Source organism: Rhodamnia argentea, chromosome 6 (genome assembly GCF_020921035.1).
Source record: "Rhodamnia argentea isolate NSW1041297 chromosome 6, ASM2092103v1, whole genome shotgun sequence".
NCBI classification, from domain to species: domain Eukaryota; kingdom Viridiplantae; phylum Streptophyta; class Magnoliopsida; order Myrtales; family Myrtaceae; genus Rhodamnia; species Rhodamnia argentea.
Genome location: NC_063155.1, coordinates 22,613,189 through 22,626,324, shown reverse-complemented (window position 1 = coordinate 22,626,324; position 13,136 = coordinate 22,613,189). Strand labels below are relative to the sequence as shown.

Below are 13,136 nucleotides of genomic sequence, written 5' to 3'. Positions count from 1 at the left end.
CAAATTAGCAACATAACTGATAATTGGAAATGCACACTTGCTCTTCCTAAACCGATGAATCCCGCCGGTCCGAAACTTCGTATCCTCCATAGTGGTCCTCTCCTCGCTCCCATAATGCGTGTTCGAATCTGCGTTCCACTCGAAACCGCGTGCAATTGCGTCCCTACTCGCCATTTCTCTCTTTCTCTCTCTCTCTCTACCCGACCGCCTTTCTTTATCTCTCTCTCTCTCTTTATATATATAGAAAGACCATCCTCTGCCAAAACCCTCCATTGCTTCCTTATCTCTTCATCCCTTCTCTCCGCCAAAACCCTAGCTAGACCCAGATTCTGTATTTTGCCATCACATCCCACGTCGTTTCGATCCATGGATCTTCGACGATCGGAGGTTTTAGAAGAAGAAGAAGAAGACGACCAGCTCGGTCGCTTACCGGACGACCTCCTCCTCCACATCCTCGACCGAGTCCACGACGCGAGGTCCCTCGCCCGCTGCCTCGCCGTCTCCAAGCGCTTCTCCTCCCTCGTCCCCCTCACCACCACCGTCTCCCTCGCCTTCCCCCACCCCCGCCTCCTCCGAGCCTCCTCCGACTACTGTTTCGGCCGCTTCCGCCGCCGGAGCGGCTTCTTCTCGCGTCTCCTCGAGAAATTCGTCCGCAGCCCCCTCCGCTTCCTCCACCGCGTCGTTTCTCCTAATTCGGTCTCTTGCTCCGGCGGAGAAGGCGACGAAGATTGCGATAACGATTCTCATCCCACTCCGGGCGAAGTCCTTAAACCCTTCAGAGGGATCGAGTCGCTGCGCGTGGAACTCCCCTCCTGCGTCGACGCGGTGGGACCCAACGGCAAGCGCATGGTCCTCAGGTGGACGGCTCAATTCGGAGGCGAGATGAAGAGCTGCGTCGTCCTCGGAGCGAATTCGCTGCGGAGGAGAGACAGCGCTGCCGCCGCCTCGGAAGAGGGCTGCGTGCGGGAATCGAGACGGAGAGCCTTTGAAGAGGTCGAGGTCGAGGTCGAGCCCGAACCGGTGATCGCGGAGGAGGAGCTGAAGTTGCGAGTGGTCTGGATCATTTCCTGCTTGATCGCCGCTTCGGTGAGGCATTATCTTCTCAAACAGATCGTAGCGGATCATCCGATGCTGAAGACCGTGGCCATCGTCGACTCGGACAAGCAGGGGAAGGTCAGGATGCGACAGGAAGAGATCGCCGAGCTGAGGAGATCCTTCGAGTCGGAGGCGGCCGATGCTGCTGCTGCGGCGCCGGCGGCGGAGAGGAGCCGCGTTCCGGACCTGAGGATGAAGCTGTGGTACGCGCCGGAGCTGGAGCTGCCGGAATCCGGATACGTGATGAGAGGGGCGACGATGGTGTTGATCGCGCCGGCGAGTGAGCTCGGCGAGAAGGGGAAGGCGAAGGAAGGAGTCGAGCTGGGTGAGGCGATGGAGAGTGCGAGTTTCGAGGGAGGCGATGGAGAGGAAGAGGCGTTCGGCGAGGCGGTGAGGGAGATGAGGAAGATGAAGAAGACGTACATGTTGGAGATGAATTCCTTCTAAGATGAGATTGGACACGGCAGCTTTTTCTGTTCTTTTCTTTTCTTTTTAAGGTTTCGACTTTATGTTTTTTGGTTTTTGTTTTTTGGACACATGTATATGTTGTACATATCACGTTGCCAAACTTTGATAGACAAGTATACTTCAAGCACGAGGTGGATTCATTGATTCATTAGGGGAACAAATTAAGGCGTTTGTAATTCCATCCAATAGATTAAACTCGTCGAATTAAATTCTTAAGGAGGACCTCCATTGATTTTAAGCTTGATTTCGAATCCTTAAGATGGTTTTCCAAAATAAGGCCACTCAACATAGTTCCAAATTGGCTCACCCTTGGACTAGAACAACAGAAACATGAATTCTCTACGACCATTAGAAAAGATTATAATGGTAAGCAACAATTCTGATTCAAATCGGAAATCGAACCAAACCTATCAACTTTGGGAGGTTTTCGGTTCATTGAGTGGAATCGAATCGACGAAATTAGCTACTCTATTACAAAATTTGGGAAAAGTACATCAAAAGTGCCAAAAGTTGTGTATGATGCTTATTTTAATATCAAAAGTTTTAACCAGCTCACTTAGTACCAAATAAAAAAAAATGATCAATTAAGTGCCTTCGACGAGAATTCTAGCAAAAAAAAAAAGTGGCATTTGCAATTAAAATTTTTAAGTGACGTGTCAGTAAAAACGTAGCCTATGCCATTATCTTTTCTTTTCCTTTTTTCTTATCTTCTTCCAATAGTTAGTCGCTAGATCTGACAATCGGCTAGAAGAAGAAGGGAGAACAAAAAAAAAAAAAAAAAATAAAAAAAATTAAGCATAAAGGTTGGAGAAGTGCATTAAATATTGTCAATTTATGTCTTAGCGTGCATATGGTAAAATTTCTGTTCATGGGAACAATTTTTTTCAATAATAGTTTTTTCTATTCCTATTCTTTAGATGTGTTTTTGAGCAAAGAATGTGTTTGGTAGCTATATAAAATTTCTATTCCCAAAACATAAAAAGAACATAAATGCGTTTGGTATAGCCCTAAAATTTTCTATTCCCAATTTTTTCATTAATTATCAAGATTTCAATTCCAAACAAGTCATGTATGGAATTGAAATCTTAAGCTCGTGTTTTTTGAATTGGATTAATACTACGAAAAATCTCAAACAAGTACTCATGTGATAAATTTACCCCAAGCTATTTTTTTGACTACGTAAAATTCAAAATCGGTACACTTGTGATAATTTACCTAAAGCTATTTTTCGATATCCAAAAATCCTAAACCGTACACCCAGTAACAAATTTACTCCAAATTGATGTACTAGCGACAAATTTACTGTCTATTAGTTTCCGTTAAATCGAGTTAATATCATATAAAAAATCCTAAATTGATATATCCGTGACAAAGAAACGATTGATACGAGTATTAACTTACACTAAACTTGTTTTTCTAAAATAACATTGCTTCTCTTTTTGTTATCGAGAACAAAGAAGCTATTTTTTATATTTCTTTTTTCTATTCCACATCTATTCCTTGGCCACTAATCTATTCTCGGGAACAAAAAAATCCACTGACGTACAGAAGCAGATTTTTTTTATTTTTCTTTTATGGGGAAACAAAAGAACAGAAAAATAGAGAATCAGAAACGTTATTAAATAGGCCCTTAGATGCCGATTGGACTTCCGGCGAGCTACTTTAGGTACCAATAAAAAAAAAGTCGCGTCTAATTTTGGTTGAGTAGATCAAAGTCGACACTCAAACAATCGTTTTTCAAAATTTTGACACTTAAATGATTCAAAATAAACTTTTAACACTAAAATGAGCGCCGTATATAATTTTTGACATTTTTGATGTATTTTTTTCGATAAAATTTAGGGCTCACGTGACACTTTATCTCCCTTAGGGTGATATGTAATGTTTAACTTTGTACGAAGCAGGAGATCATGAGACTGGAGAGCCGGTTTTACTTTGCAGTCCCCGAAGATTTCAAGCTTTTGGAGGCTGAGTGTAATGTTTTTTTAATTTGCAGTATGCAATAACAGGCTTGGTTCTAGTGGCAGCCGCAGACCGGAGGCGAGGGGAGTTGAATAATTTAATGATCGAGACTTCCCAACCATTCTTTCTTTTTTTATAAAAATCCGTGCATGTATCAGAAGAAAATAAGAAATGAAAAATACAGCCAAAATATAGCCGGTCCCGGTCCAATTAGGGATCGGACAGGGACGATCCGGTCGAATGTACATGATTTCGCGAACCGGGAATCGACACTTTTAGGTTCCGGTTCTCGATTTTTGGGACAAGAGCCGCCATCCCAATTGAGGACGAAGCTCACGAAAAAGTCAAGGGTTGACTCGAAACAGATCATCCGTGATGTTAAAAGGGACAGTCCGATGCTTGCTTTGACAATTTTTTTTTTTTTGGTCAAAGCTTGCTTTGACATTTTAAGCCCTTTAAATGCTTGCTTTGACATTTAAAGGGCTTAAAATGTCCATATTCATGCCTTCAAGATTTGAACTGATGTCGACAGCAACAAGCACTAGTGAAAAGTCCAAAGAACGTAATTAACGGTAGGAATGATCGCTTCCTTTCCCTTTGTCCATGAGGGGAAGGCGGGCTACGAAGGTCGACAGAAATTCTTCTCCAGGTCAGAGGGTCGAAACTCTAATGACGTCTTCTTGAGATGAGCTTTGGTCGTCGCCAGGAACCGATGGCATTGCCGATTTGGTCATGAGCCTCCGCTCCGCTCGGAGCTTAGAGATCAATCCCACACACTTTGCGGTATTCGAACCTGCTACCGTTCGTAGGGAAATCACGCTGACATGATTTTAGTACAAATCAAGATTTCTCGATTTCACAAGGGGATAAATTAGTATCACTTATCGATGTGCTATCACCTTAACTATATACGAGAGAATGACTTGTGTGAACAATCTCCTTACCATAGCAGATGGTGAAATTGAAAGGCGCGTTGATTTGAGAAATTAAACTCCACTTCACTCACTTGTCTCTATTTAGGATCCTCTATGAAGGACTAATCTAGCGTTATCGTTTTTTACTTGCTTGACAATTGATGTCGGGATGATGGCCTTTCTCTCGCTCGGCCCAAATCGGATGCATATATCAATCTCACGGGTACCTTGGATCATTTAACGACGATCGTATCCAGTCCTTGAAATTCACCGGGGGTGATTGTGGGAACACAAGTGTAAACCCCAAACCATCCGGACCCTTTCTGTCCTTGTCGGGTATAGAGATTGAATCGAACAACGACATGCTCCAGTTTGGAAAAATAATACAAATGATCCATTATTTTTTTTTTACTCAATGTGTAATACGGTCCATGAACTTTTAATTTGTTTAATATGGTTCTTGGACTTTTCGTACATGTTCAATTTAATCCGCGAACTAAATCGAAATATTTAATATTATTAATGAACTTGAATTAATTAAAAAGAATAACATCAGACATTTTCTATATAATGTATAAAAAATTCAAGAGTCATATTGAACAAATTAAAAATTTAAAGATCATATTGGATATCGAGTTAAAATTCATAAATTGCATTAAATAAATTAAAAATTTATAAATCACATTAGCAAAAAATTCAAAGATCATTTTTTGTAATTGCTCCTCGCAGTTTCGAAAAGTTCCGATCTACACACCACGTCGAATGGTTCCACGCACGTGACCGACATATTGTCCCTCCAGAGACGACCTCGTTGTAACGTGCACACGGTGCCAAGACTCGCTAACCAAACAGAAAGAAAGCACATCACTTGCCGATTCCAATCCAAATCAACGGAAATTATAATTATCTTTTTGAATCTAAATAATACAACCATCGTGATTAATGGTTAATCAATACATAATTAATATCAAAATGATGGAATTACAAGCTAACTGCCAAAAAACCAGAACAGTGGCTGACGCATTAGCTGTATTCACATACACCGTAGGCTTCTCGCCTTCATTGACAGGGAATATTCAGGGATCGCGAAAACAGAAGATTGATCTGCAAAAAGCCCATGATTGGACGACGTTCATGAAGAGAAATCGCAAGAGAAAGAAGAGAGAGAGAGAGAGAGAGAGAGAGAGGGCGAGGGGTGGAGAGATTAGAAGGGATGGATTTCTCGACGGACAACCTGACCGGCGTCGTCTTGGCGCTCCTGTCGAGTGGGTTCATCGGAGGTAGCTTCATCATCAAGAAGAAGGGCCTCCGACGAGCTGCCGTTGTTTCTGGGGTGAGAGCTGGTAAATATCTTCGATTTCCCTGTTCCTTCGAAAGAACATTAGCTTCGACGAATTGGGTGCCTGAAATTCCTGAAAACGGGACTGATTCGATGTCTTTGATCTTTGGGTGAAAGGTGTTGGTGGGTATGCGTATTTGTTGGAACCTCTGTGGTGGGTGGGCATGATCACGAGTAAGCTCCTTTGATTTCCATCATTCATTTTTCTGGCTCAATTATTAGTGACGATAGTTCGCTTAATCGATTCTAACCACTGAGATCAAGGTTATTTAATGAACTTGGAGCATGTACATTGCTCTTTTGGCGGTGATAGTTCGTTTATAAATGGCTTATGTTACTTCTTGTTGCAGTCTTTTTTGACAAAGGAAACCGAGTGATAATCATAATGTAAGAGAAACCAAGAAATTGAACCATTAGCTTCATGCTTTAGTTTTGGATAATCCCATAACCGTCTCGTTAGTAGTACTGACCTGTTTCATCAGCTGAAATTCTGCAGAATTTGTTTCTGTTTTCTGTTTTCCGATGTAGTGATTGTTGGAGAGGTTGCGAATTTCGTAGCTTACGCATTCGCCCCGGCGGTGCTTGTCACTCCTCTCGGTGCTTTAAGTATAATAGTGAGGTAGTGTCGTTCTCCTCGAGTTTTTGGCATGTTCTTGTGGGTGTTTGTTGCAGTATCACAATATGAGCCCTTTCGATTGTCCTCAACGTGTGTACTTTGGATCATTGGTTAGTGCCGTGCTGGCTCACTTCATCTTGAAGGAGAAACTACACAAGCTGGGGATCTTAGGCTGTGTGATGTGCATTGTTGGGTCTGTCATAATCGTCGTCCACGCACCACAAGAGAGTCCCATCACTTCTGTTCAACAAATATGGATTATGGCAACTCAACCAGGTCAGTCTTCGGGCTTGGCTTATGTGTTCTTTATACGATCAGCAATATGCTGATAACTGACTGCATTTATACGTCTTTTTCAGCTTTTTTGCTCTACGTCGGCTCGGTGATCGTGCTGGTCTTCATCCTGGTTTTCCATTTCTCACCAAGATGTGGACACACGAATGTGCTAGTTTACACTGGCATCTGCTCGTTAATGGGCTCTCTCTCGGTAAAATAACTGCTTTGGCATCTTTTGGGTTTTTTTCTTCCTTCCGACCTACTTTAGTGTCTATACACCAACCAGATTGTTGGAAGCGCCACTTAAACATGAGAGTTGATCTTGCATTATCAGCATTAGATAGATTGTTGATTCATGGTACCGCCATCTCTTGTAATTCTTTTTATCCTGTCAAAACGAAGTTAACAAGCTACAATTATAGTGGTGGACACATTTAATTTTCCTTGCATTCAGGTACTTTTGCTTTCTCAGTCCTCATCATTTGTATGATCTATGTGCAGGTGATGAGTGTGAAAGCACTTGGGACTTCTTTGAAGTTGACTTTTGAGGGGAAGAATCAGTTGATCTATCCGGAGACTTGGTTTTTTATGTTGGTTGTGGCTACATGTGTTATTACCCAAATGAATTATCTCAATAAGGTCTGTCCCAAGATGTTTTCCAATTTTAATTAGCTAATTTTACCCCATGATGAATGTGTAAATTTCAATTTATCATAGCCATACAGCCGCCAACATCCAATGACGCACCGAATTTCCTCTATAAAAATTTGTAACTTTTACTTTTTCCTTATGTTGGGATTACACAACATTGGGAGAAAAGGCAGTCATGGAATATCTGCATCTCTCTTTTAACTAAATAGGGTGCTTGTTGTCCTGTTTTATGGTACCTGATCAATTCCATGTTTCATGTTTCTTGGGATTTTAAGACTGGTAGAACTTTAGTTTTCTTACGTTAGAAGCATTTGGTTGGTGATATGGTAAATTAAGCAACTTGTTTTTTTTTTTTTTTGGTCGTCTGAACTTGGTTACAGTTAGTCCTGAAGATTATGCCCATGAAGAAGTCAAAGTTCTCTTTCCAGACATTCTCTCTCCTTATTATTTGGTTGTTTTGAGAGTCTGGCCTCTCTACCTATAGTCTGCATTATGTGCATTCTGATCCATTCATGAATCTCATTAATTATGATTAAAACAATCAGGAACTGGGGAGGATTTTCATTATTGTTATTATCATTGTGTCTATGATAATTGAGGACTCTGAGTTTGAGTTGTTCAACACAAACTAAATTCTACCTGTAAACTTGCACTAGTCTAAGACATTTCTATCTTCCTGTGGCCTTTTGGCAAGGTAACTGCCCTCCATTCTTTGTCGCTGGGATACAGTGGTGTAGCTTTTTCAACACCTAAGTGGTAATTCTGTATGTTGGGGTCAGTGAGTCAAGGTTGTTTGCTTCAGAAACAATTTACAATTGGCTTTTTCCTGCAAAAGGTTTCTTTGACATTCTGTTTGCTTGTGGATAAAATACTTGCTTGATGAGCTTACTTTAAGAGTTTTTCTTGGTCAGCTTTGTTTCTATCTCATAGGTTTGCTTTAGACATATAATCGTATCTGATAGATCCCAGTCAAATGCTTCCTCTCATGCTTGCACTCCATGCTTACAATATTGTCCTGCTCTTTCTTTGATTTTGATATTTCAGGCACTGGACACATTCAACACTGCCATTGTGTCGCCTATTTACTATGTTATGTTCACAACCCTTACAATCCTTGCCAGTGTTATAATGTTTAAGGTATGAAAAGGCACGATGCGCATTTTCATTCATAACGGCTTTGCTTATTTGACCTTCTAGCCTCTAGTTGAGTGTGTCCTTGAGAGAGTAGTAGGCTAACTGAAAACAGGAGCTGCAGCCACACCCCCACAATCCAATTATCTTGTTTTAAATCTGTCACATTTATAAAACTGGATTTGCATGAGTTGACTAATTGCACAAGTTAACTTTTGGCTCTTATTTGTTAGACGGGGTTTACTTAAACAAGTAGTCTTATAGCCTGTTAGTTGTAATGTACCGTGTTATAGTTACCAATATTGGCTGTTTCCGTTCTAGGATTGGGACGGTCAGAACGGTGGAGACATCATTTCGGAAATATGTGGTTTCATTGTCGTGCTCTCGGGGACCATATTGTTGCACACAACCAAGGACTTCGAAAGGAGTCCATCCTTCAGAGGTATGAGACTTCCTTTGTCGAACCTTCATTTTCCATTCTCTTTTAGTCTGATTCGACCCTGTCATGTAATGTTAATAAGCCAATGCAGGTAACTATGCGCCCGTATCATCCTCACTATCGACTCGGCTCTGCAGCGGAAACGGTGATTCCAAATATGACGAGGAAAATGCACCACCAGCCGAGGAAGTTTGCATGAGAAGACAATAGCGGTACTTTTAGATGGTTTTCAAGAAGAAATAATGCTCACTTCACTTCAAATTTACAAACCTAAGCGGGAGGTAAGATTGTACAGAATGCCCATGATGATTCTCACTCCGATTGCATAACACACGGAACCACCCTGCAGCGCGTCTCAGCTCTTGGGTGTCAGTTAGGTTTTATTAACCTTCGAATAGGCCAGTCAGCAATTACTAGGACCCCTGTACTGTGGCCTCAGTAGTCGGAGACTTGTACAGTCGGTGAGGGAAGTGAAGGAAGCAAGATGTTGAAAATAGTTTGGACCTTCAAGGCGATCCAGAGTGCGCGTGGTCATTCAGCGGACGAGCCGAGCCTACTCCTTGAGCAGAGCACCGAGCTGTGTCGAGCTCCGAGCGAATGGCTGGTCGCTCTCGCGGGATCCTTTCCTTGGGCAGGCCCGTATTGGGAAAATCAATCACACTATGTGGAGTGCCTGTTAGATTATTCTTTTCCTCCTTCAGAGCAGATAGGGGTGGTTCTTGTAGATTGATTGAGATTGATTGGTGTAGATAAAGAATTCTTTTTTTCCAGATTGATGGAGTTTTGCCATGTCTCTTTGATGTTTGCTCAGGGAAAATGACTGCGACTGTTGTTCTTCAAACGAGAATCGATTCATTTGAGTCGAGAAAGTTAAAGAGTTCTTCCAACAATGCTTCAAATCTGTCGTCCACGAGGGCCCGGTGGAAGCGCGATCACCGGATTTCAAGTCCTTTTTCAATCGTTAGTCGCGAAAAAAACAAAAAGGCTTAACGTGCGGAAAACAAAGTATTTGTTGAGCTTGGCGCTGAAGTAACGACACTTAGGAACAAGGGATAATTGTTTCAGAAGTTTCAAAATTCGTGCAATTAGATTCTAAAATTTATTAAGAAAGTATAATTAAATTAAAAAATTTTTATAAAAAAAATACAAACAAATTCTAAAAATTTATCAAATTTATGCAATGAAATCATTTCATTAATTCCGTTCGACTTCTTTTTTAGCACAAATTCCACTTAACTAGACAAACGAAAAAAATACTAATAAGTTTTAGGATTTGATTGTACAAATTTGATAAATTTTAAGACTCGATTACATATTTTGAGAGTTTTAGTACTTAATTACTACATTTTCAAGTTTTATGACGTGAAAATAATTAAAAGTTACACGTTAGAAATAATATCAAACTGTGAAATGACGGGCAAAAAAAAAGAAGAAGGGAAAAGCGTGGTCGTGAAGCAAAAGCCACAACTCGGAGGGATAGAGAGAGGAAAGAAAAGGGAGTTCGACATGATGTTGATGTGCCATGCGAGCACTCTGCCAGCCCAACCGCTCTTTCTGAAAGTGAGATTCCGCAAGTTCTGAACTGGTTCTCGCTCCTCTCTCTCTCTCTCGCGGTGGAAGAAGCAGAGAACAATGGAAGCGAAGATGAACAAGTTCTTCGGATCGGTCTCCGACTTCTTCACCGGCACCGATCATATCCCCTGGTGCGATCGCGACGTCATCGGGGTCCTCTCTCTCTCTCTCTCTCTCTCTCTCTCTCAAGTTCTCGGTTCATTCATTGGTTCCTTTTGATTAGATAGCTATTGGAAGCTGAAATTGCAATGTTCTTAGTTCTGTGAGAGGGGAATTTCACCTCCATGCGTCCAGATTGTAGGTCGGAGCTCTTCATATTGATTGTACATGCAGGGATGACCTTTTTTTTTTTTTTGGTCGAAGCAGGAATGGCTTTGTTCACGAAATAAGTTGTCGATAGTGTGATTTTGTTTGCCGCCTCGGGCAATAGTGGTGTGACTGAGGGCTTGTTTCGCTTTAAAGGAAGTGTAGTGCCTAAAACCTGGCGGATGTAAATGTAATTGAGGATAGGATACCGTTTATAGAACATAGTGAAGGACTCCAGAGTGTATTGTGTGTATCTGGGGAATGCTTATCTATTGCCTTTTTTCTCAATGATGTATGGGCTCTGCATCATGAACATATGATGAGAAAGCAACAGCAATTATGGCGGTTCGTGGCTTACGGTGAGTAATTGAGTGATAGAATGATTCTTTTGCGAGACCGCCATGATATAATAATAGTTGCGTAGAGATGGAAAGTGTCAAGGACCATGATGATAGTAGATGAGCTTAAGTAAGAGATCCACGCCATTTGGACTCACTTGAATTGGCTCGCTGGCATTTGCATTTGGATTCTATCATGAGGTGATTCCTTGAGGTATAAGCATTGATTCCTTGATTCCATTTTGTTGTATCAGTATACAGCATGCTTTGCATTATTGACGATATCAAGTCATGCCACGTTACTTGTTTGTCGGGTTTGTGATGGATTAAGAGACTGGATGGTCGTCATTGTGATTCGAGATATGAGGTGGGATGATTGCTTTTGATCAGTGATGTTGCATACTCATTGTCGGTGCTTTTATTGTACTTCTGTTGTATCAGTTATCATTTTAACGTGGCATGTTGTGCTTGCTGTTTTGTGTTGCTTTCACTGGCCTCTTTTGCTTAGTGTTATTTTGCCTGAATAGTCATAAACTTCCTTCTGTAGAAATATCTATCAAAAGTGGTTAGACTTCATTCAAACGTAACGTTCTTATTGACTCTTGTTCTAGCTTTTAGTTACTAGGCAATCGCTAACTTTCCACCTCTTGATATGAAAAATCTGTTGCTCATAGCTGGCTTATATTTCTTCTTGCTGTTCCCATTAAAAATTTCACTTGATTAGGGTTGTGAGCGAGAAGTTGCTGAGGCTGAAAAGGGCTCATCTGATGAGCTTATCAGTCAATGTATTATGCGTTTATCATGGGCACTTGTTCACTCAAGGCAACCAGAAGATGTCCAGCGTGGAATAGCAATGCTTGAAGGTAAAGAGTAGGCTGTCTCATTGTTATGGCTAGGTTCGCACAGTGGTGGTTTTGTTAAGAAGTTAGCATTGATTACGTGTAGGTATTACTTTATGTAATTTGTAGTTGGATAATTTCGTGACTGACATCTATCTGCAGCTTCCATTTCTGGCACTAAGAGTCCATTGCAATTGAGAGAGCAGCTTTATCTTCTAGCTGTTGGTTATTACAGAAGTGGAGACTACACAAAGAGCAGGGACCTTGTGGAGCGGTGTCTGCGGGTCAGGCTTAAGTTTTTCATGTCTGATAACAGTCATTAGAGTCCTTTCTTGTATTACTGCTTTCTTCAGATTGCATCTTAACCCTTATCAGCATATTGCATTCTCACTCCTAGATCCCTTCATTTATCAATGCTGTCTGGGCATCAGAAATTGTTTTCAACACTTGTTGAAACACGAGTCATTTGCTCCAACTGCTTAAATTCATCTGATTCTCAAATAATTTAGGACAATGAATAAACAATTCGATTTTCTTGATGTATGATTGGTGTTGGTATGATATTGCTGTTAGTTACTTTATGTTCTTCATCAGATCTTTCACCAGTAGTTGTTCATATATGGGTGATATGGGAGATTTATGTGATGCATGAATTGCTTGATTGTCGGACAAGTTGTTAGCATTCTTCTGACATATTTAACAAAATTCTTCCGGCAGATTGCCCCTGATTGGAGACAGGCTCTCACACTTAAGAAAACAATCGAAGACCGTATCACAAAGGGTAAGGACCAAATGACCAATCATTATCCTCCCAGTTTGTTCCAAGTGTAGAGATCTCTGACTATCCTACCTTGTTTGATTGCAGATGGGATAATTGGCATTGGCATTGCTGCTACTGCTCTAGGATTGCTGGCAGGTGGACTTGCTGCAGCTCTCTCAAGGAAGAAATGACCCACACACGCTCCCCCTAGAGTACTCTGTTTATATGAACAACCCATGCTAAAGTTTGTTAATTTTTTTTTCTCTCCTGTTCTTTGCTAACCTCAATAGTGATGTGGTAAGTAAATCGTCTACTTTGATGAAGTTTAGTCACTTGTCGTTTGTTTGATGGACACTGTGAGGTAAAGGTAGTTCTTTGATATGTCTCTCTTTGCTTACCTGAACGAAAGTATGTGACAAGGTCGTGCTTC

General features: G+C 41.2%; 3 protein-coding genes across 6 annotated transcripts; all 3 read left to right on the top strand.

The window, feature by feature from the left end:
- The first annotated feature begins 242 nt into the window (after positions 1-242).
- Positions 243-1,842, top strand: LOC115734496 (F-box protein At4g18380-like). Its single transcript, XM_048281130.1, has 2 exons — positions 243-1,552; positions 1,587-1,842. Exon 1 carries the CDS (start codon positions 367-369, stop codon positions 1,540-1,542), a length of 1,176 nt encoding a protein of 391 aa, XP_048137087.1. The 5' UTR covers positions 243-366; the 3' UTR covers positions 1,543-1,552; positions 1,587-1,842.
- A 3,617-nt stretch (positions 1,843-5,459) lies between these two features.
- Positions 5,460-9,438, top strand: LOC115734526 (probable magnesium transporter NIPA6). 4 transcript variants are annotated; one of them, XM_030665363.2, is made up of 10 exons: positions 5,460-5,782; positions 5,896-5,952; positions 6,307-6,397; positions 6,510-6,670; positions 6,754-6,881; positions 7,172-7,309; positions 8,366-8,458; positions 8,774-8,894; positions 8,974-9,122; positions 9,165-9,438. In XM_030665363.2, exons 1-9 carry the CDS (start codon positions 5,653-5,655, stop codon positions 9,099-9,101), a joined length of 1,047 nt encoding a protein of 348 aa, XP_030521223.1. In that variant the 5' UTR covers positions 5,460-5,652; the 3' UTR covers positions 9,102-9,122; positions 9,165-9,438. The 4 variants fall into 4 exon arrangements, with proteins under 4 accessions (XP_030521223.1, XP_030521222.1, XP_030521224.1 ...); XM_030665362.2 differs by having other exon boundaries at positions 5,461-5,782; positions 8,974-9,438; XM_030665364.2 differs by having other exon boundaries at positions 5,468-5,782; positions 8,983-9,438.
- A 932-nt stretch (positions 9,439-10,370) lies between these two features.
- LOC115734317 (mitochondrial fission 1 protein A) lies at positions 10,371-13,085 on the top strand. The gene is made up of 5 exons (XM_030665053.2): positions 10,371-10,616; positions 11,832-11,970; positions 12,109-12,230; positions 12,664-12,727; positions 12,812-13,085. The coding sequence occupies exons 1-5, from the start codon at positions 10,524-10,526 to the stop codon at positions 12,895-12,897; spliced, it is 504 nt and encodes a 167-aa protein (XP_030520913.1). The 5' UTR covers positions 10,371-10,523; the 3' UTR covers positions 12,898-13,085.
- Positions 13,086-13,136: the final 51 nt, after the last annotated feature.